The 24,068-nt window shown below is 44.0% G+C and overlaps 1 protein-coding gene across 1 annotated transcript in view; it reads right to left on the bottom strand.

The window, feature by feature from the left end:
• Nucleotides 1-24,068, bottom strand: part of Tnik (TRAF2 and NCK interacting kinase) — a 413,176-nt gene that overhangs the window by 158,670 nt on the left and 230,438 nt on the right. The window contains 1 exon segment of the mRNA XM_028875813.2: nucleotides 8,683-8,739. Within this exon segment, the coding sequence (XP_028731646.1) occupies nucleotides 8,683-8,739 (57 nt within the window).

Genomic DNA, 24,068 nt, shown 5'->3' with positions numbered 1-24,068 from the left:
AGCATGGCTGTCGATCTCTCTCCCCTTGGTTCTGGCTGTCAGGAAAAGTAGCTGCCCATTTTTTTGTGACCTGTACCTTGGTCCAGTTTTCTGCTCTTTTCAGGCTCTCCACTGGTAGTCTGTGACTGGCTACAGAGAAGGGCAGCACACTGTCCTTGTTCCTGACTGGAGAACTCTTTCCAGTCAGTAGGTTTTAAATGAGAGAGAACTTTAATAGAGAGAAACACAGAAGATTCAAATCATTAAGATAACAGTCAAAGCATTGCTGGAGAAATTAAACCACAAAGAACTCACAGAGTCTCAAACTAGAGAGCCCAGAAAAGAGGGGGGTCAGAAAAAGGAGCCTGTGGAGTGTTGGCCCACAGACAAGGGGCATAAAGCTGTAAACAGGCCCATGTTTACTGTGAGGAGCTTTCCTGAAGACCTGGATCTGAACAGCCCTGGACAAGTACTCCAAGCCTTGGAATTTCGATTTGCCAACTTCCTCATCTGCATACTTGAGAATACCATTCAAGAGCCAAGAGAAGTCCTAGAATTTTGATCTACTTCTTGGAGGTCAACAAATGAAAGGCACAAATCATCAGGGGAAAATGTTTTTCAAAATGCATTTCTTTTCTTTTCTAGTTTGGAGGTGTTAGACTCCAGGGGCTGTCCTCTCTTTCCATTACTTTGCTTCACTCTGTCTTTCTGTTGTAAGCAATATTTCTACCATGTGGGCATGCACACATAGCGAGCCCCAAATGGAAGCCATGCACTCAGCATGCACGAATCTGTGCAGATACCAGACACACACAAGCCACCAGAGGTGACCTGGACACACACAAGCCACCAGAGGTGGTCAGTCTGTACCAGTGATAAGGGCAGATGCTGATGTATATATGGAGTGGGCAGCTCAACTCCCTTTTTAAAGAAGCATCCCATGTTTATGCGTGCAGTACAAAACCAAAGTCACATCATGGGAAATTGTCTCAAAGGGAAATGGTATAATGGAGACAAAGAGGAATGTATTTATCTTTTCACTTTTCAAAGTTTTCATCACGTAATTTATTGAAATATTCTGCCTACTAAAGACCTCAAGAACCCTCAAAAAAAGGTCCTCAGGGATCTCTATTGCAGGGGAGCCTCAGAAGGGAATTTATGGGTTTGGGGGTGGTTCCAGATACAGGAATGCACTTCTGAATTCCTTTTCTTTTCTGACCAAGGCCTTCTCCTACTGTGACTCTCACTCAGCTGTCATTTTATCAAGGGGCATTTTCTACTGCCCAGGTGGCTTCCTCTTGAATTCTCCCTCAATATTTTGTACATGTCTTAAAAGTGAACTGACCCCGTGACTAAGGTTACTGCTTAAGTGTTGAGTCTCTTGAGGGTGCTGGAATATTAAGATTTGGAAGGTGTCCCTGTCAATCACCCAGTACTGACACCCTTTCCCATGAGTGGGTGGTCTTGGTGTTCAGTTTCTGGAATGTGGCCTTGCTGTTTTTCTTGGATTGGACCCCATCATGGTGCTTAACTTTGGAAAGAGGCATACTATTTATACACAACGAGACTAGCAACCCAGCAACTTAGGTGACCAAGCTAGAGCTGAGCGCAAGGTCGTCCCACATAATGACTAACCAAGTGTGGCATGTAGATCACAGGACAGGTTACTACAGGACAAGTACAACATTCCAGGGCACACTCTAAACACTTTCCATGCTTATTTCACCCTGTCTCGTTCAGTAAGTTCTCACCAGGACTAATTACAACCATGTTCGAGGATGGAATATGTATCATGCACTGCACATTATATACTATTTTAGCCTCAAGCCAAGCTTGAGACATCTGTATACCCACCTAATAGAGGAAACCCCTGATTCTGAAGGCAAGGCACTGGTACTACCCCTCTGCCTCCCGTCCTATAAGATAGCTAAGGGAAATGGGTTACACCCCGAGTCCTGGATTCATTATCACCTCTGCCTTACCTCAACTCTGTTGAGTTTGGGTAACTTACTTAAGCCTTACAGTTTCAATTCCTTATATGTCAAATGAATATAATAACAATATCCCTCTGGGGGATTTTTTTTCCCAGTGTAGTGTATTAAGAATTGAGGTGTTTGACTAAAAGCAAGCACCCAGTGTTAGATATTTTATTTTGCTCTGGGCCATTGTGTTTAATATATTATTAGTGTGTGTTAGGCTACTAATCACTCTATAGAATGTCCCCACTTTGGGAGCAAAGAACCAAATGTATTTGGGATAGCATGTCTCCTTGACTACCCAGCAACCTAAGATGGATTTTTATTTTACTTTTTGGTCATTTCAGCAAACATTCCCTGGGCCCTTTGGCAATGTGCAAAGCATTCTACCAGGACTACGGGGGAAGCCTCTATGGTAGCCTTCCAAAACAGGGGGGGCTGGCCACAGACTACATCTACAAGGACCCATAAAGGCGGAGGTGGGGACTCCAGGAAGCTGGGCTTTGGAGATCCCACGGGCGGTGAAGCACAGTCCCCTGCTCTTGACATGCTCTGCTCTTTGAGGAGGCTCTGGCATTATTTTGGAAAGGAGATAAAGACTTAAAGGCTTCTCAACTCAATGTTTAACAAGAGAAAACCTCTTTTAACTCATGTATACATTGAGTTTTCCTCAGGACAATTTGATTGAAGTGGTGTATTAGGAAGAAGAAAAAAACAAAAAACCCTTGAAAACCTTATAAAGCCCTTGTCTTAGTATTTAATTCACGCATGATCTGAACCAAATTGTCCCTATTTATCTTATTATTTTTTAAATTTTAAATTGTGTGTGTGCATGCACATGTGCATGTACTTGTGCGTGCCTACATATGTGTGTGTGCATGTGTGTGTATGCATTTGCACATGCAAGTGTATATGTGTGCATGCATGTGTGTGTCTCTCTCTGTGTGTGCAGATGCTCTCAGAGTAGATCTGCTAGACCTGGCATTACAGTCAGCCGAGAGCGACCCAGCATGAGTGCTGGGAACCAAATGTGGGTCCAAGAGGAGCATGGACTTCTAACCACTGAGCTACCTCTTGAGACCCTGTCCAGATTTATCTTGTATCAATCTCTTCTTGGTATTTCTAAACATCAAAACTTGACAGCACAATTTCCAGAACATGTGGCCTCAGCCCTGTGCACACTTTGCATCCTTGGCTGGGAATCAGTGCCTGTTTGACATCCCGGGGTTAGGTTCAGATGACTGACCCCTCAAACATGACAGATAACTCTATTTATCAATTTTATAAGAACTTTGTAGACATTTGGGGTAAGGTTATGCTACCACAACGTCCTCTTCAAATGAATGCCCAAGTTTTCACCTTTTAATGTTCAGGACCTGTCATAATGTAGTAGTGGATGTTTGTTAAATATGCCAGTGAGGAAACGGATTCACTCTAAATTAAACAGTAAATAACTTTCTACATTAATTGTAGACCTATAGCTATAAAGTCAAAAGGGTATAAATAAAGAATGGTATTAAACTGCATATCATTTTAATAACCATGCTACATTGAGCAAGGTACTTATTATGCTTGGTTCCACATCTCTGAAATGGGACAAATTAACCCATTTTTAAGCTATTGAGGGAATCAAATATATATATCTATATATGAGAATATATGTATACAGATACACACATATATATGTATATATTTATCCATACACACAGCATTTAAAGCAATTTTGGAAAATTTGCATCAATGTTGGCTTCCAGTATTATTTATTTGGGGCTGAAATATAAAAATGTAACTAGAAGGACATTTAAGTGAACATCCTCACTCTGATGTCAAGATATGACTTGATGGACGATGTGAGCCTGATGGTTGGATGTGAATGGAATTCCCGTTTTGTCAATCCGACACCATCCATCCTTGCTTCTTCTCCACTAGCTCTCAGACTCCCTTTGAGAATCAGCCTTCCCGTGGTACTTTCAAGCCAGGTTTCCAACCCAGATGCAGTTGGAAAGATCTAGAGACTGAGATTCTTGATTCAAGACAGGCAACACACACTCACTCCAGCAGTGGAGTCATGCTAAAGACGACGTCAGAGCAGAAAGTAGAGTCCAGAGACCGAAGTCCCATCATGCCACCTGCCACATGTGTTTCTGGACCTTGCTGAGTTTTGTGAGTGTGTGTGTGCGTGTGTGTGTGTGTGTGCGTGCGTGTGTGTGTGTGTGTGTGTGTGTGTGTGCGTGCGTTTTAAAAATACACAAGCTAGTAAAGTCCTTTTTCCAGCTTCCTTTAGTGTCAACGGGAACAATAATAAAACTCAAAATGCCTTGATTAATGAAACCATGATTGGTTATTATTTTATTACATCTTAGATGTAGTTTAGGCTGTCACCATAATGGGATTAATTTACACCAATAGTTTTGACTTGAAAGTGGGGAACATTTATAATCAAAGACCCTCAGTCTTATCATATTTGGGGGCCAGAAAAAGGTAGATACAAAATACCAGGAAAGGAAAGCCGTACCTTTGGTAGTGTGGCATCTTTCTCTCTTTTTAAAGAGTTACTTTATATTTTTAATGACAAGCATGATGTGTGTCTTCATGTGGGTACTTGTATGTGAATGCAGGTACCCGCAAAGGTCAGAGACATGGGATGTCCCCAGAGCTGGTGTCACAGGCAGCTGTGAGTTGTTGATAATGTGAGTACAAGGAACCGAACCCAGGTCCTCTGGAAGAGCACTATAAACTCTTAACTGCCGAGCTACGGCTCCAGCCCTAGTACATCTCCTAAGGAAATTGTAAAAAGGGGAGAGCCAGTGGGGATTCTACAGCAGGCCTGGGAATCTGCATGTTTTGTGGGCTCCCCAGAGCTACTGAGGGGCCACTTGCTGGCACTTGGACAAATACCACTCTAATGGGTCTAGGTCAGCTTGGCTCCCGTAGGAGCTTCAAATGCAGCGGTGAAGGAATTCTCACAAGGCAATGAGATGGGAGAATGTTCATAATGATTCGGGAACCTACAAGGCCTCTGAAGACCAAGACGGGGTGTAGGCAGGAATTCTGAAGCCAATCTGGCCAATGTTGAGGTGTCTCAGCGCCAAGACTGAAAGAATGCAGGCTCTGCATTTGGCCCTCTTTGTGACCATTTTCTATAAAAGGAAGCAATATAGTCTAAAAGCAAGAATTTGAAAATGAATTTCAGGCTTCTGTCCTCATCGGTTCCATTGCAATGAACTGCAGTCGCCTCGCAGTAGGTCACGGAACAATCAACAAAGACGACCTGTGAGAACTCATCTCAGCTTTGAACAGAACAGCCATAATGAGCACAATTAAAATAATTGTTGAGAAGCACTTGCACCGGATTCTCCAACACACAAAAGACAACGTGACGGGATGGGATCAATTGCTTTCTAAAGGGAACATCAGAGTTTAACAGGAAAAGCTGTTGCCGACTGTGACAGGCAGGGACGTGAGGACGCAAAGCTCATTGGCTCCTGCCTCAGACAGCAGGGCAACAATAAACCCGTCTCCTGCTGTACACTACATCTGCCTTTGTCGAGGGTCAGTGGTTAAGTAAGAGTCAGAGCTGTGACTAAATCACAGAACTGCATCCAGCTCTTCTGAAAATGGGTTCTCCAAGAGAACAGAACTCATATACTGTAAAGTGCCTGTTTTATGTAACAGGCTGGCACTTTGAAACATGTAGAATGGTATTCTCTGTCTACTAGCCTGGGGGCAATTGAGGGAAAAGCTGTCAAATAATTTTTCAAGGGGTTTGCTTGCCAACAGAAATCCAGTGAGAAAGACTAGCTGATATTCCTTAACCTGAAAATGTGTGTGTGTGTGTGTGTGTGTGTGTGTGTGTGTGTGTGTGTGTGTGTGTATAATGCATTTCCAGGCTATATAATTGAGTAACATTTTTTGATTGCAAGTAAGGTAGGCCAGGAGTACTAACAGTTGTTCTTAGAATAATTTAAAACCTCGCCTGGAAAAGCAGGAACTAGCAGAGTGATATTTATTGTCCTCAAGTTCCACTTTCACATCAATAAACAGCTTCATGTACCCTTGGCCGTGATGTCAGTGAAACTCAGCTGTCACAGAGACACAACGGAACTCAATCCACAGTGTGGCCATCTTGGTTCATCACAGCCATTAGTCACTAAGACACCAAGCACATCTTATTATGCAGAAGTGTGACTCAAGGATATCCAAGGATAACAGCAAATCTGCTAAACAAATTCTGATTTGTTTTGTAGATGGGGCTTTGTAAAAGGCTTATACATTTAGTATGAGCTTATAAATAGAGGTTCACAATACCAGATTTTGAGTTGTGTGTCATATCCAGCTAATTCACTATTCCAATATCCACTCCTTTACTTCTGACTTATAGCAGCTATATATTTTTCTTTTCTGGTGATTTCTTATAAGTATACAGTATATTTAGATTATATACAGCCTACACATCTTGCCTCCCATTCCTTCTGGATCCCCTTAGGACCTACTTTTTTCTTCTTTTAAAAAACAATTAAGTTAATTCATTGAGAATTTTATGCATCACATTTTGATTATATTTGCCCCAATTTCTCCCTTACCTCCTCCCACACTCACTCCCCGTCCCTACGCCCCACTTGTGTGTCCTCCTTTAATTTGTGCTCTCCATAGACTCCTAGATGTGGAGCCATCCTCTGGAGTGTGGCCCGACCTACCGGAGCCATTCCTTCAAGGAACCTGCCTCTCCCTTCCCCAGAAGCCTCAGTCAGGGGTAGGGCTCATGAAGCCCTTTCCACAGAGCCTGAACTTTTAACTAGATATACTGTTAGACATTCAAGAGGAAAATATTTCATTGGAAGGAACTTCTCTGTGTCCCTCTGCCACCTTATTTTTTAGTGGTGAATAAAATCCATGGTTACACCGGACTCCAAAGTGACCCTCACAGGCAGGGAGGCTGTGAGGTAAAGTGACAGAGCAGAGGATGGATAAGCATCCTCTGACTCACCACACTGCTGCAGAGCCCCCTGACACTCTTGTCTTCATTTCTTTCCTGGCTGCTGTGATGAATACTCTGATAAAAGCAAATTAAGGGACAATGGTTTAATCATGGTCACAGTTCAAGGGGCCAGCCCACCACAGGAGGAAAGGAATGGTGGCTGGAGTCTGGAGCAGCTGGTCACATGATATCCACCATCAGGACCAGAAAGTGATGGATTCAGCTGCTGCTCAGTTCTCTTTCTCTATTACAGTCCAGGATCCCAGCCAGGGGAATAGTACCACCCAGAGTGGGCAAGTCTTTTCATCTCCATTAATACAATCAAGACACCTCTCCCCACAGGCATGCTCAGAGGCCTGTCTCTCCAGAGATTCTAGATTTTTATCAGCTTCATAATTAAAACTAAGCATTCTTTTTAACATGATAGAAAAAAGACACTTTTTATCATGCTTAACCCTCTGTTTCAAGTGACAGAATATAACTTTAATTTAGATAATCCATGTGCATTTCTTAGTCAGGTGACTTAATAAACTAACTGAGGTCAAATATTTGAATTAGTTTACAACACTGAAATTGAAAAAAAATATACCAAGGACAGTAAAAAGAAACACAAAAGCACACAACTAGTAATAAACATTTTATTGTTAGTCAACTGGTAATAAAAGGAAAATCTTGTTCCTATATTTCATTAAATTGAAAAGAATAATTTAGAGAGAAGTTTAAATCAATAATAAAGAATGAGTAAACAAATAATTAATACTATGTTTGATATGTATGGATATTGGTGATAGGTTTTCTGAAGAGCCTTCCAACACGTATTTACCAAAGTTAACAGACCGTCTAAAGAGGGGCTTCACAGCTAATGTGCAGACAGTGTGCCCTTTTTTCTTTTTTAAAATCTGTTTCTTGGTTATTGATATCTTTGTGTGACTCCTTCACTTGATGTCTGTTTACATTCAGTATTTTACTTCTGGCCAAATAGAGACTCTGGTCTTTTAGCTTTTATGCACAACATAAAAAGACACACATCTTGGAAAAATTCCCAGAACAATAGAAAATTAATAACATGTTTTGATGTCCTATGAGTCCTTTAAAATCTGATTTCCGTTCTACAATCTTGAAAAGTCATTAAAATATTTTAAATTAGACCAAGGAAAAATACTGAAAGCATTTGATTATATTTAATGTAAAGTCTAAAGGAATATTAGATTGTTTGATCATCCATGCAGAAGTTTGGTTTAGAGTTGTTCTTTAATAAATAGGAATTTGTGGGTGATAATTTGGTCACAAATATTTTATTTTAGAAAATGTTCATATTAAGTGTAGTATGAAGATTTTATAACTATCCAAGATCTCCTCTACTTCCGCGTTGGCCAGCCCTTTAGGGAAACAGTTAAGGTCCATCTCTTCTTTGTCATTTCAGGGTTATAATTTTAATACTTTGGAATCCTTGCTTTGCCTTCAAATGCAAATGTCCGTGGTTATGTTTATGTAAATTACTGGCACACATTATCCAGTCTAACAGCCTAAGGCAGTGTGTAGTATTGAATTTAACTGCAGTGATTTATTCGTGGCCCGCTCAGTTGGCTGTGGAGATTCATATTTCTTCACAAGAATCACAAACGGGAAAGGATCTGGAATATTTAGGAAGATCACTTTTCTGGCAAATGTTTTTTTTTTTTGTGTGTGTCACTCACTTCTTTGTTACAACTATATAGCTAATGAGATGATGTGATAAAAATGCCTTACCCCTGTGACATCCATAACCTTGATGGCTGCAAGCTGTCCTGTTTTGACATGACGACCCTGTAAGAAAAAACAAAACAAAACAAGATTTAGTTGTGATGAACAATGTTAGTTTTCCATTCCAATCACATAAAGATCAATGGCTAGATCAATATTGCAGTATGCAGAAACCAGACAGACAAAAACATAGATAGACAATAGAAATGTTTTAAAGACCTAATTCTAGTTAGTATTTGTTTTTTAAAAACATTCCCTGTTATGTCATCGTTTTTACTCATTTTCACAGGGGGTCGTCAAGTAAATAAAATGGGAATGTTGGACAATCCGATTTTCTTTCTATCAAAAGCACTAGACCAGGCTTGTGTGAGTGGCAGATTCACACCCAAGTACAGACCAGTCTGGATGGAGGGGATGACGAAATCTCAGTAAATAGAAACTGAAGAGACTTACTTTCAGTTCTTAAAACATTCTGCATGTTGGGCTAGGAATATGGCTTAGTGGTAGAGACAAGCCCAGCATACACAAGGTTTTAGGGTCAATCCTCATGACTAAAAAAACAGTATCAACAAATCAACTGGCTATAACGGCCATTGTCAGCTGGGCACTGGTAAATGTGTGGAGCCAACACGTGGTGATGGGAAAGGGGGACAGGGACCACTTTCAACTCTTCATCCCCAGGAGCATCTGGAAGTTTACTTCCACAGTGACGGAGGGGACAGTGTTACTGGGACTCAGCACTCATGGCTGGGGACTCGTAATTTCTGAGTTGGAACAGTCAAGGTCACAGGAAGATGCAGCAGCCACAGCACTCTCTTGATGTGTCCCAGATAGCTGTCAGAGTCCTGGAGGCTGAGGAATACTGTGATACTGCACTACTGTCTTCAGGGAGAGACCACAGCTAGCTGGAAAGACTGTCAACCACATCTAGAACAATGTTTCTCCTCTAAAAACTGAAAGACAAAGGGCACCTGTAGACAAACCCAGGAGTCAATTTGATATCATCCAGCTCAACTCTGTTGGAATTCTCTGAATTGGTCCCCTTGGGCTGGGCAAAGGCAGTCCTTGCAAGTAGCTAATAGCACTCTCCAAGGGCTGGCCTCCTTTGTGAAAATCAGCTTGATAGAGGCCCACTGGCTCTGACTTTGTGGTCCAACTGTTTGAAGTTCTCTAAACACTATTGTTTTTAGCCCCTGGGATGGTCTCTCTTCTAGGTCTTTGCCTTCTTGATCCTGTACTATGTCTAGTTTTTTTCTAAATTTAATTAAAGTGTCACTTTTCTCCCTCTCAATCAAACCTCACCTCTCCACTATCAAGGAACACATTCTGTTTCCATCATTGCTTGGTGCCCACTGTATCAACATTCTCCCTTCTGTCTCTTTTTCCTTTCTTTCCTCTCTGGCATCATTGCAGCATCACCCCTGGAATCAGACCTTCATGGGATCTCCTCTGCTCAGGACCTTGGCTATCCAAGTCTAGACACATTCTGAGTTCCTTTCTCCCCATGGAGGTCTATGTGGTACTTCTCCCAACATAGAATCTGAGACACTACCCACAAGGCACCCCAGCGCACTGGACCCAGGCACCCACAAAGGATACCAGGCACCCCAGCGCACTGAATCTTCTTTGAGTGAATAATTTGTTACAAGGGTACCCCAATGTCTAATTAAAGAGCAGCAGCTGGGACAGAATAGAGCTACTCGACAGTGTGGTGCTGGCCTAAGGCCAGAGAACAGAGGAGAAAATCAGCCCTGTTAAATTTCACACAGAAGGCACTGGCAAATTCTTGGTTTGAAATCAATAAAATAACTGCTATTTTAAAAATTAAGGGTATATGATTTTTTGTGGCTTCATTCATTTAGAGTTCTCTATGAATGTAGAAAATAAAACAACAGCTCTACACTCACTTTGAATTTCACTTTCAAGCTGAAAGTTTGGCTTTTGATGGAGCTCTCACGTGGCTGATGCCTCCTTATGAAGGCAGGCTGGGCTTAAGTGAGATTCTGCAAACAGAACAATGATCAGCCTTGGCTCAGGCCTAGGCAGAGGATCCTCACGCTGGAACAGGGAGGCTGCCCAGCTGTCAAACTCTGATGGTCAGGAAGGACCACAAAGGACCAGGGAGGACCCTGCTCAGCATGAGCTGCCTTTCACATCACTGGAGGATGTCAAAGCTGGTTACCATCCAGATTAAGGCAGACCTTTGAGGAATGGTGGGCAGTCAGCTGACTTCAGGATCATTAAAAACCTCAGGCACAGTTAGGATGGAGACAGTTTTCAAAGAAGCCACATCATAAAAACAAGAGTAAATTAATAAGAACAGCCCCATAATGCATCCAAACAATCCTATTCTTTTAGGGATGAGGCCCAAATCTCACAGCTAATGAGACCCATATATTAGGATATAGTGTTCTCTATCTCATTTCTGCCACTCAGGACCTGGGTTACAAATCTGTACTGTTGAAATTTGAAAATGATTTTTGTTTTCTTAAATATTGCATATATATGCATATATATGGTATGCATGAGTGTGTGTATGTATGTATGTGTGTATGAGTGTATGTATATGTGTGTATATATATGTATGTACACATATGTATGTATATGTGTGTGTGAACAGTCTCAGATGTTGGTCCTCACCTTCTCTGCCTTGTTTGAGACAACATCTCTTCTTTCCTTGTTTCTTTGTGTGCCAGGCTAGTGGGTCTATGGACTTGCAGGGTTCTCCTGCTCCTGTGTCCATTTCCATCTCACTATGGGAGCACTAGGTTTACAGTGTGCTGATTTAAACTCAGGTCCTGTTGTGTGCAGGCAGAGCCTTACTCCTGAAGCCATCTTTCCGGCCTCTTGTGTTCCTTTTGAGACCATCTTGGGTAGCTCAGACTGAACTTGAATTCATTATAGAGCCAAGCATACCTTGAATTCACGATCTTCCTGCCTCTATATCACAAGTGCTGTATGTTTGGATTACATGATGTTTTTTAAAAAATCATGTTTCACATGAGTTCAACATTGATCTGTTCATCTCTGCTTCAAATATGTTTCTTTTTGTTGTTTTAATGGTCTAAAAAATTTGGAGTCAGGATAACAAAGGCAGACTTTACTTCCACAGGGAATAGTTAAGTGAAATTTCCACACTCCTATCAATATTTTAATTTATTTCTACTCTTAAGAGTAATTAAAAATAAAAATATAGACATCCTTTGAATTTGAATCTAATTTGTAAGTTCAATAAAAAATTGAAAATTAGATTTCTATGAAATGAAAACAGTCTTCTAAATGGAGGCAAGAGTTAAATAAAATTCTTCACAAAAAATAGAGATGTCGGATTGCAACTACTGCATCATTTCTGAATAAAAGCATGAAGTGTTTTGTTTTCTACTGAGATATTTAACAGTAACAAAAGTTAGTAAACAGACTAAAATCTAGAAGAAAAAAAAAACCAACCAAAATCTTAGTGCTAAAGAAAAAAGGTGTAGGAAAAGTCTGTCAAGAACGATGAAGAAGGACTTCTGGGAGAGCTAGGAGCCTGCAGCATGAACACAAGATCTGTCACCTGCACAAAGGATACCAGGCACCCCAGCGCACTGGACCCAGGCACCCACAAAGGATACCAGGCCCAGCAGCGCACTGGACCCAGGCACCCACAAAGAATACCAGGCACCCTAGCGCACTGGACCCAGGCACCCACAAAGGACACCAGGCCCAGCAGCGCACTGGACCCAGGCACCCACAGAGGACACCAGGCCCAGCAGCACACTGGACCCAGGCACCCACAGAGGACACCAGGAACCCCAGCGCACTGGACCCAGGCACCCACAAAGGACACCAGGCCCAGCAGCGCACTGGACCCAGGCACCCACAGAGGACACCAGGCCCAGCAGCGCACATCTCTAACCCTGGCACTGGTTTAGAGGACAGCAAAGACAAGTGGGTGCCTGGAGTTGTTGACCAGTCAGACAACTGAATCAATGAACTCCAGGTTCAGGGAAAGACCCTGTATCAAAAGATAGGGAGAGCTATGGTGGGAGAAATGTAGCATTGACCTTGGCCTTACACACACACACTCGCACGCACGCACGCACGCACGCACGCACGCACGCACGCGCAGGTGTTTGGAAATCACAGGCGCTGAGGCCTGTGGGCCCACCAGACAGTCACAAATCCACTCTTCCCTTTCTCCTGCGTCACTTTGATGTAAAGAACTACACTGATTCTTGTTCCCTATAAAATAATTCAATACCAAGACAAAATGCGACCCACTCAAGCATGCTTAGGCTTTCCTTTGTCTCCTCCTGAAAATGAATGCAGGAGAAAACAGCCGTTTCCTCAGAAACGGCTGCTGAAGCATCACCTCTGTGGTGCTATTTTCTGAAGACCAGCAAGCCAGCTGTGGAGCTGCTAGCCTGAGGCTAGCCTGGAAGAGAGGGCTTTCATTTCTAGGTCACCAAAATACATTTTTCCCCAATGAGGCACACATGCCAGATCAGCCAATCTCAGCGCATCTCACCCTCCCATCCAAGGCTTCACACAGCAGAGTGGCTCCTTCTCTTCTGAATTGCCTTCAAGACAATTCCCCTCTATGAAGGAGAGCATCTTCAATTCCCTAGTAGCAAATGAATGTGCCGCCTTTGTATTTCCACAGCATTCTATGCTAACCCCTGCTGGTCCCAGCCAGTGCTGTGATCTTCTTTTCTTTTTCAAATATGCATTTTCAGAATAATGAAAACAAATCAAATCAAACAAACAGAAGGGCTGAGAGTGTTGCTCAGTGGTAGAACACTTTCCCAGGATGCACAAGGCCCTAGGTCCATACTAACCACCAAAAAAGAGAAGAGATAAGAGTGTAGAACACGTAGTATGGCAAGTGTTGTCTCATAGATCAATTCTGGTTAAATTTATCTACATCTGTCCATCTGTCTGTCTGTCCATCAGTCACTAGTGCCACAGTATGCCATCTAGAGCAGTGGTTCTCAGCCTTCCTAATGCTGTGACCCTTTAATATAGTTCCTCATGTTGTGGTGACCCCAACCATAAAATTATTTCATTGCTACTTCATAAATGCATGTTTCTATTGTTATGAATCCTAATGTAAATATGTGATATGCAAGGCTTCTGATATGTGACCCCTGTGAAAGGGTCATTTGACCCCCAAAGGGCTTGTGACCTACAGGTTGAGAACAGCTGACCTAGAGTCTGCACCACAAACGGAAGCCCCAGAAAGCTCTCAACTCCATCACACACACTCCAAAACCCCTTAGCAGAAGGGGTACCCCACCCAGAGTCAAGCTCCTGTCTGGAGACAATTGAAAATGACGACAATTTGGACCAGGGTGGAAGTGTTAGATCGTGAGGGATGGACAGAGAGCCCAGAGACATGCAGAAGGCTAGAGATAAAGGACCTGAGAGTCAACTAGGCACAGACTCCCTCCAAGCCTCTGCAGGTGTCATTGGGAAGGGACTCAGGCAATATCCGATAACTAGCACATTAGATGAAGGTGCGCGATGTGACGATTGTGTTTCCATTCTCGGGACCGTTCACATTCCACACCAGTCTCCTTGGGTGCCCTGTGTTTCTGTCTAGCCGCACACTGTATGGGACCGGATAACTGGGAGAGGCTCCAGGCAGTGAATGTGATTGCTTTGCTTGAAGAGAAGGTAAACTGAATTTAAGTGAAGCTCTTTTCAGCTCTCCAGAGAGACCGCAGGAACCCTCTGCAGATCTTGGGGAAGTAGAAATATCTATTCAGCTCCACCTCTGCACATCACAAGGAGGACAAGGGCACGCCCCAGCCCCCGCTCCCAGTTAGGATACCTGTCAGTCTCATCCTCAAGATGTCAGGGCCTTCTCCTCAGGAATACTACTGTCCTTCGATGGAAACATGCTGTTAGAGGGCGGGAGATGGTCCAGTGGTTAAGAGCACTGGATGCTCTTCCAGAGGACTCGGATCAATTCCCAGCACCCACATGATGGCTCACAACCATCTATAATTCCAGTTCCAGGCGACCTGATGCTCTCTTCTGGCTTTCAGGGCCACTGTATGCCCACTGTACATAGCCTCAAACACCTATCCACACAGAAATAAAAATAAAGAAATCCTGGAGTGGAAACATGCCTTGAGGCAGGGGAGTTATGCAAGAGAATTCTATGGAATGGTTCCAAAGAACCTTAAAATCACAAATGCTCACAGAACATTCTTGGCACAGCATCTACTATTAGGGTTTCTCCAGGTCAAAGACAACCACTGTTTCTTCGCTTGTCATGAGACACTCACTGGTGACTTGAAAAGCTCTGCTTGGCAAATCTGCAGAACTATGACCTGGCTCCTGAGGGTTCCCAGCCTGTGGGACAGTCAACAAAGCCCTGGCCCAGAATTGCCACTATGAGACTGCCCTCTCCCTCAGTACCACACACCACCAATCCTCTGCCCAGCTTCTCCAGGGTTTAAGACTATTCAGGGCTGGGCGCACTGAGAGCCTAGGCTTTCTTATAGACTCCTGGTGGGAAACAAGATACTACCTCCCTTCTCTTTGTTGGAAACTAGGACATCTCAGTTTTTGTGGCTGCCAGCATGGCTCAGTTTATAAATCAAAATGGATGCTTCAAGGGAGGCGAATCCGTCACAATTTTTTTTGCAGACAATGGTTAATGTATGCAGTTTCTGTGGCAGGGAGCCTAATGTCTGTGCTCAGGAATGGTGTGCCCAGCTGAAGTGACAGGAGCCACAATGCAGACAAGCTGAGGGGTAAGGAGAACGGAGGGTAGCATAACCCATCTCTGTGCCCTGGCCTCAAGCCAAGAACACACTCCCAGTCACCTCCTGCCCATCCCCCAAACGAGCAAAGAATCAAGTGCTTTCCTGGCCTCTGTCTAATTCAATCCATGAAATGGCGCCCCCCATCTGTAACCTCCTCTGCTCCCTCTGGGAGAACTCAGCCCCTCGAGGTGGAGTTCAAAAGATAAGGGCAGACAATGCTCTGGACAACTCCGGCTCCCTCCCTCCCCGCCCCGCCACCACACAATCGTCTTTTTTATTCTAAATCAAAAGTGGCACCTGGGAGGCTGGAGAGATGGCTCAGAGGTTAAGAGCACCGACTGCTCTTCCAGAGGTCCTGAGTTCAATTCCCTGCACCCACACGGTGGCTCACAACCATCTGTAATGAGATCTGGTGCCCTCTTCTGTGTACATAATAAATAAAGAAAAAAGAAGTGGCACCAGGGGGACAGAAATGGCATTGGGGACCTCGAGTTCTGTCCAAGAGGAATTTTGTGGAATATGGAAAAGAAAGACCTCATGGTAACTCACAGAAAACAGAAGCTGTCCAATGCATGTAAAAGTTGTTATTTAAAAATGAAAAATTCATATTAAAATATCTACCAGTTAAATATTAATTTTGAAAACCTAAACGTTCACAACAATACTGAATGGGAGAAAGCCCATGAGACATCAGCCCTACACAGAGAAGTACAGCAACTAAGGAATGCTGGGAATGGGAGACAAAGTCTCCCTAGAGAAGAGTACAGCAACTGGTTCTCCAGTAGCAAGTAGTCAGCTCTGGAAACAGGCATCCATCCGTGTAGCATTAGACAGACCGAGCAGGTTCTGTTTAAGGGCACATATGTATGTACACATATGTGTGTAACAACTAATGAGAAAAGAGGCCATGAATTTGAAAGCGAGCAAGGAGGGAGGGATATATGAGAGGGTTTGGAGGGAGGAAAGGGAAGGGGGAAATTATATAATTCTAATCTCAAAATTCAAAAAGAAACTTAAAAGTTCAGACCCCGCTGCTGGCTTCCAGTGGTTGGTTTGGGTTTCTGCTGTGTCTGATGGAACATTCTGTAGACACCTGGTGAAATTAGTGTCTGAGAAGTTGTTCTCAAGGTAACAGGCTACGGTGATTACAGAGAGCTAGAAACTCCCTGAGATAGAGAATTCTTGGTGTTACCTGTCAACAGCAGAGAGGCAATGTCTATAGTGCGCAGCCTGTGAGACACACATGAGCTGCCTGTGAGACACACATGAGCTGCCTGTGAGACACACATGAGCTGCCTGTGAGACACACATGAGCTGCACAAAAGCTGCCTGTGAGACACACATGAGCTGCACAGGGACACACATGAGCTGCCTGAGAGACACACACAGGGTCACCATTCTCTCCTGAGTCCCTAGAGCCCAAATGCTTCTGGCCCTAAAGGTAGCCCAGCCGCTACACCCCAGAACAGAAGCTCCTCCTTGTCCATGGAATCTTCTACTCCAGCCGAGGACAGCTTCTTGCAAAAGATAGGTTCCAAATCATGCTAAGAAATGCAACGTTTCTAGGCTTAGTGAACTGTGTATTTTGCCTCCGTCACTATGAGTCAAAATATCAGTGACCCACCATGGGCTTCACCTGGGAGAAGCTGGAGGTGGCACTCTCCACAGCAGAGAGCTGTCAAGGGAAGGACCTGCCTTGGAGGGGACAACCACATGGGCCAAGGCAGTGAGGCGTGCGAGGATTGCTGCAAAGGTTTGGGTTTTGTTTTTCCTTCTCAGTGTTAACTAACAAACTGAAGGAGCGAGCCCTGGAGGCCACAGTTCATCGTCTCACTGGCTTCACTGAGGACCCTCATGATGTCTTCTTCCCTGGCCCTGCACAGGTTTGCCATTTCCACCCCACACTGGCCCCTACAGTCAGAGGCTTACAGCCTTGTGTGGGGGAGGGGGGTTGGTTGTGACCACGAGGCATAGGAGAGGGGCTAGGGAGGACAGCGCTGAGCTTTGGGAAGAAGCTGTCCACCCCCAGTGTGTCTCAGTCACCTGCGGCAGCAGCAGCAGCAGCGGCAGCGGCAGCAAGAGCAGCCCTGTGCACCCAGCACTGTCAGACCGCAAAGGCCCGCAGTGTTCCCGACCCAGGAGCACAAATGGGAACCCACTTGACACTCTTACGGCTGCTGCTGCATAAACCTTCTCCCACAATGTCCTCAAACCTCCACAAGTTTTCATTAAAACAAAGGAAATGTCAGCCAGGAAATCTCTGGAATATAATTAGGGCCCACCAAATCTAAAGTAATTCAGAAGGAAAAAAATAGACAGTAATGAAAGGGAAGCTCTCTGGTCCTTACTGAATCTCTGCTGTACAGCTGACACAAAAATCAATTTCAACAGGCTTTAGCTCAATCTGAGCAGGACCAAGGGCGACAGATGAAATTTAGTGAGCAATTTACTGGAATCATAATGATTCCTAGGCAAGAGGGAAAAGGACTGTCGTGAGGGCTCTTACTCAAATGCCTCCTCTGTAAGAACGTGTGCATCATTACACACTGTCTAGGCCATCTAGAGAGGAAGGGGGACTTACATACTGTCTACACCATCTAGAGAGGAGGGGGGACTTACATACTGTCCACGCCATCTAGAGAGGAGGGGGGACCTACATACTGTCCACGCCATCTAGAGAGGAGGGGGGACTTACATACTGTCTACGTCATCTAGAGAGGAGGGGGAGAGACTTACATACTGTCCACACCATCTAGAGGGGGGGGACTTACATACTGTCTACATCATCTGGGGGGGACTTACATACTGTCCATGCCATCTAGAGAGGAGGGGAGGGACTTACATACTGTCTATGTCATCTAGAGAGGAGGGGGAGGGACTTACATACTGTCTATGCCATCTAGAGAGGAGGGGAGGGACTTACATACTGTCTACGTCATCTAGAGGGGGGCAGGGACTTACACACTGTCTATGCCATCTAGAGAGGAGGGGGAGGGACTTACATACTGTCCACGCCATCTAGAGGGGGAGGGACTTACATACTGTCTACGTCATCTAGAGAGGTGGGAGGGACTTACATACTGTCCACGCCATCTAGAGAGGAGGGGAAGGGACTTACATACTGTCTACGTCATCTAGAGAGGAGGGGGAGGGACTTACAAACTGTCTACGTCATCTAGAGAGGAGGGAGGGACTTACATACTATCCAAGCCATCTAGAGAGGAGAGGGAGGGACTTTAAAATAGCATATGTTTTACCCTAATAAATACCTAAGAATTAGACTCAACCTCAGGCATTTTAAAATGTGGTTTCAGCAAGGCAATTTCACCCCTGGGGATATGTGACCACGTCTGGACTTCTGATTGCTGTGACTGACTGTCAATATGGGCATCTAGTGAGAAGGGGCCAGGTATGCTGTTAAGCCTTCCATATTGTAAAATTGTCCAACACACAATTACTGAGCCCTAAATGTCAATGGGACAAGGAAAGAATCTGGTCTTTAGAGTCTGACATTCAGTAGCAGCCCAGTGAATACCGAAGTATGTGCAAGCCCAGCAGTGGCACAGATGACCTCATGGGTGGTGGACAGGGGAGAGGACAGGCAGGATGGCAGCGTTCTTTCTTTGTTCAGCAGCATCTCACAGATAATTTTATTACAATGTTCGTACAAGTATATATTGTGTGTTGAACATATTCCCTGCACCCTCCCTTTTCTCAGCCTTCTCACTCCCATCAAAACTCCAATGACAATCTCTGCAGAAATAGAAAAAAATTAAATTAATATAGAACAAAAGAGCCTATATTCCCAAAGCAGTCCTGAGCAAAAAGCATGACGCTGATATTACCATCGCTCCTGATTTCAAGTTCTACTACAGAGTTATAGTAACAAAAACACCATGGTTCTGACACAAAGTTAGAGACACAGAACAATGTAATAGAAGACACTATTTTTTTAAATGGAGCCAGTACTTCTCAAATCCCAAATATCTTTGGTCTTTAGGACACAGGTAATACTAATTCCCAATGCTATGGCCTCTGGGACCAATTTCTTCTGATTTTTGTGTGTAACTGTATACTTAAAAGATCTTCTTTGCCTCCTAATTGAATGTCATATTCCAGTTTTTTAAAACATGGCTAATGATAATGTAATATGAAGACTAAAGAGAATTTGGTTTGTGGTGCTTGGACACAAAGGGACAATTTGTGTTAAGGATATTAATTTTGGAAAAATATGTTCCTTTGTGCTAGCTAGTTTTATGTCAACTTGAGACAAGCTAGAGACATCTGGGAAGAAGGAACGCCAATTGAGAAAATGTCTCCACTAGATTGGCCTTTGGGCAAGTTTTGGGGGCACTTTCTTGATTGATGACTGAAGGCTGGCCCAGCTCACTGTATATGGCTCCATCCCTAGGTAGGTGGTCCTCAGCTATGTAAGAAGGCAAACCATGAGGAGCTGGCCAGGAAGCAGCGTTCCTCCAGGGCCTCTGCCTCAGTTCTTGCCCTGACTTCCTTCAGTGACGAAGGACTGTGATGTAGAAGTATAAGAGAAATAAACTTTTCCTCCCCAGGTTGTTTCAGGTCACAGTGTTTAATCGGGAGCAATAAAAACCCTAACTCATTCACCCTTTAAAGGTATTTTTATCCTGTTTTCAATTTTCCCAAATACTGAGTTATTAAAAAAATCTTCATAATTTGCGCATGTATATTTTTCATCATTTCAAATGTCTATGGATTTTAATAATTGGCAATTTGATGTAAGAATACATTACAGTATATTTTCTTTGAAGAAGAAATGAGTCTGGAGAAATGGAGCAGCAGCTGAGAGTGTGTACCGCTCTTGCAGAGGATCTGGGTTCAGCTCCCAGCACCCATTCCAATTCCAGGGGATCCTAGGTCCGCCTCCCTTCTAGCCTCTGAAGGCATCTGTACTTAAATGGGAATACCCTCATACAGACATACACTTAACTAAAAATAAAATAATTTTTCAAAAAGAATACATTTAGTGTTTGATCAAAATATAAATCATGATAAAACCCCAAGCTTGTCTGCCTTCTCTTAATGTGAGTTCTTCAAAGCAAGAGTATTGACCTTGCAATTGCTGCATGGGGTTTCCTCCCATAAAAAAAATGCAGACTCAGTTCTTTTTAGCAAAAGTAAGATATGCAGGTTTTTTTGTTTGTTTTGTTTTGTTTTGTTTTTCAAGACAGGGTTTCTCTGTGTAGCTTTGTGCCTTTCCTGGAACTCACATGGTAGCCCAGGCTGGCCTCGAACTCACAAAGATCTGCCTGCTTCTGCCTCCCGAGTGCTGGGATTAAAGGTGTGCGCCACCACCGCCCAGCAAGATATGCAGTATTATTTCACAACAGTGACCATACTTTACCACCATTTAGATATTTACAAACTAAAGAACTGAAGTTTCTCTGAATTATTCAAAGAACAGTAGCAACCATGCGTCCATCTTCCAGAGTGTAGAGAAAATGATTATGCTCTGCAATTCTTTGGCTGGCAGTAACAGAAGACCCAAACCTCTACAAGGGCTGAAATGTGCCTCGACCCTCGGGTGTCAGCACAGACCACATGAGCTACGTGCCTTCTAAGCATTGACCTTCATGCCATTCTGTGCATTAGGAGGTGAGAGCCAAATGGAGACTAGAAAACTAAAGCTCATGCTATGAATGGAAGATGACTCTTTCAAAGTGAGAGGCCACAGCAACTGGAGAGCAATCACACCCATCCCTGGGAAGCTAGGCACTGGGAACAAGGACACAGCGCCTCATTGACGTGTCCTCTCTTACACGACAGCAATTCTGGGAGTAGATTGGACTGAAGTCTTGGGGTAAGGAACATGAGTGAAATATGAGGACAACCTGAGGACCAGCAAGGGTTCTTTTTAATAAGTAAGGCAAGCCCAAGCTCTGGGCTGGCCTGAATGGGGAGACAGCTGACAGGTTAATAAATGCATTGACTGACAGCTAAATATAGCAGCAATATGACTCCCCTGCTAGGTAGCTTCCTCTGCCAGAGGGTGAGGTTTCCCTGACTCCAGTGAAATGCTTTGGACTACATTTTCATCCTAAAGTTCGCTGACAAAGGATGGTGGGAAGTGGGGGAGAGCACATGACTAACTCTCCAGCCATCTTTTCCTCTCACATGGGGCAAGAGACAATCACAGCTCTGTCGTCAAAGCTTTGCAGGTCTTACAGAGCAGAATGGTGCCTAAGAGGAAGGGATTGGGGTACAAGATGTCCTTACGTGATTTAGGGGAGCTAGAGTTACTTTTGGTTATAGGCTCATCTGTAGAACAGATAAAAAATAATTGGTTTACTCATTTGCTGTAAAGATTAAATTAATATGTATAGAGGCAGTTGGTAGGGTGCCTGGGTAAGTGAAAGGGAAATCCCAGGGGCTGTGGTGCATTGTGGGAACTACTTTTAGCCTCTGTCCTGTGTCCCCAAGTCCTTGCACCATACCGCAAACCTGTTCCCCCTTCCACCTCATCAAACGTCACAGCCATTACTTCTCTTCCTTCTGCTGTGCCTGCTGTGTTGCCTTGAGGCCTATGCCCTGGGTACCAGTGTCACCAAGAATCTTCTGTGGTGACATTGTATCTCTGTTCCCCAATAAAGCTTATCTGAGGATCAGAGGAAAAAGCCAGCTACTATAGTAAATATAGAAGTCAGGCAGTGGTAACACACACCTTTAATCCCAGCACTCGGGATGCAGAGATCCACCTGGATCTCTGAGTTCAAGGCCACACTGGGAACAGAGCCAGGTGTGGTGGCACACACCTTTAATCCCAGCACTAACCATAAAGGTCTGGAGGTCTGTACAGACAGACAGGAAGTGATGTAGCGGGGTGGAGAGAGGAAGTGAGATTGCAGAACAGAAAGGCATATAGGCATGGGTATACAGGAGGTAGCTCTCTTTGGAGACTGAGGGCTGGTAAGGTGAGGTTGACGTGACTTTTCCTATTCCTCTGATCTCTCAGGTTTTAACCCCAAAATCTGGCTATGGGTTTTTTTTTTTTTAATTAATAAGACTGTTTAGCAATTCATGTTACATCCTTCCCCTGGACACTGTAGGAAAATTTCAACTTCCCCCAGATTCTTACCAACATTTCCCCTTGCCTTAGGGTCACCTCATGCATTATATATCACATGTATCTATTACCTATATAAGACATCTTTTGCTTTCTAACAGAAGTGTCTGGAGGGCAGGGATTTCTTTGGGTTTTGATCATTACAACACCTTAAAAAGCATTTCAGTGCCTAAGTGTGACCACTCGATCACCATGTGTTGGGGCATGAATTCTCTGGAAACACCTCTCTCTCTCTCTCTCTCTCTCTCTCTCTCTCTCTCTCTCTCTCTCTCTCTCTCCCTGCCTCCCTCCCTCCCTCTTTCTCTTCCCCCCCCTCTCTCTGTCTCTTACACACACACACACACACACACACACACACACACACACACACCACGAATCTCCTATTTAAAGGCACAGTAACCCAGGTAGAGCAAGCATGGTCATCAAGAAAGGACACTGAGACTCTGGGAGGAAAGCATCTGCCGCCGTGGAGCCTTACAGCTCACTTTGTGTCACAGCAACGAAACAGGAAAGACTGTCTCCCTCTTGACTCTATTCACACCCTCTCCAAAGCTTAAGGAATAAAATAAAGGCTTCATAATTAACATATATTTTCTATCCAGGACGATTTCTTTATGTAAATATATAATTATTTCATTTAAATGTTAGCAACACGGATATTGAAAAGTTATGGACTATTGAAAAGTTAAAAAGCATAGAAGCAGAGGTGGCCACACCCCCAAATTACATTCTTTCTAGCAGGAGCTGACATTTAAGCCTTACAGGTAGCAATTAGGGAAGAGAGTGCTTTTAGAACCAGAAAGAACATTTGACAACCTTTCCTTTCTTTTCCCCCCGCAAGGAAATAGGAGATAGTTCATTTTCACTCAATCATGGGTGACCATAGCCCAGGAGAGTAGATTTGGGTCACCCTCAATGATGGATCCCAATGTGGAAGATCTGCATCAACATGGTGTAACCGGGAAACAACAGAACATCATGAATCGATGCGTTTGCCAGATGCAGTGGGAGGCAGGTCAAGGAGAAACAGGGAAATTTGCTGTAGGCCGCTCTTCCTTGACAGTGGCAAGCAATGTGTGAAACAGTGAAGCCAGCTACTGATGAAGCCTTTCGGCCACAACCAGGGAAAGTCCCAGACAGGAAACACAGGAGTCCTTTCTCGACTCCTCCGCCCTGCGCTCACAATCCTGGTGCTGAAGAAGGAGACAAGACCACTGAGCTGGCTGACCACCAGCACAACAGGTGAGTTCCAGGTTCCAGGGAGGGACTGTCTCAAAAGACCAAGGTGGACAGCCCCTAAGATTGGCTTGTAGCCTCTACACACATGCACACACACTCAAGCACACATACACATACACACACACACACACTCACTCACACACACACTCAAGCACACATACACATACACACACCCACACACAGGAGAAAAGAAAAGAAAATCAATGCTCATTTAAGTAATAAAACTGAACTGCTGGTCTTTAAGAAATATCAATAGGATCATCTACCATTCCCAATCTCCTAAAGAAAACACTTGT

This window comes from Peromyscus leucopus, chromosome 6 (assembly GCF_004664715.2).
Source record: "Peromyscus leucopus breed LL Stock chromosome 6, UCI_PerLeu_2.1, whole genome shotgun sequence".
NCBI classification, from domain to species: Eukaryota; Metazoa; Chordata; class Mammalia; order Rodentia; family Cricetidae; genus Peromyscus; species Peromyscus leucopus.
This window is presented reverse-complemented; position numbering and strand designations above follow the sequence as displayed.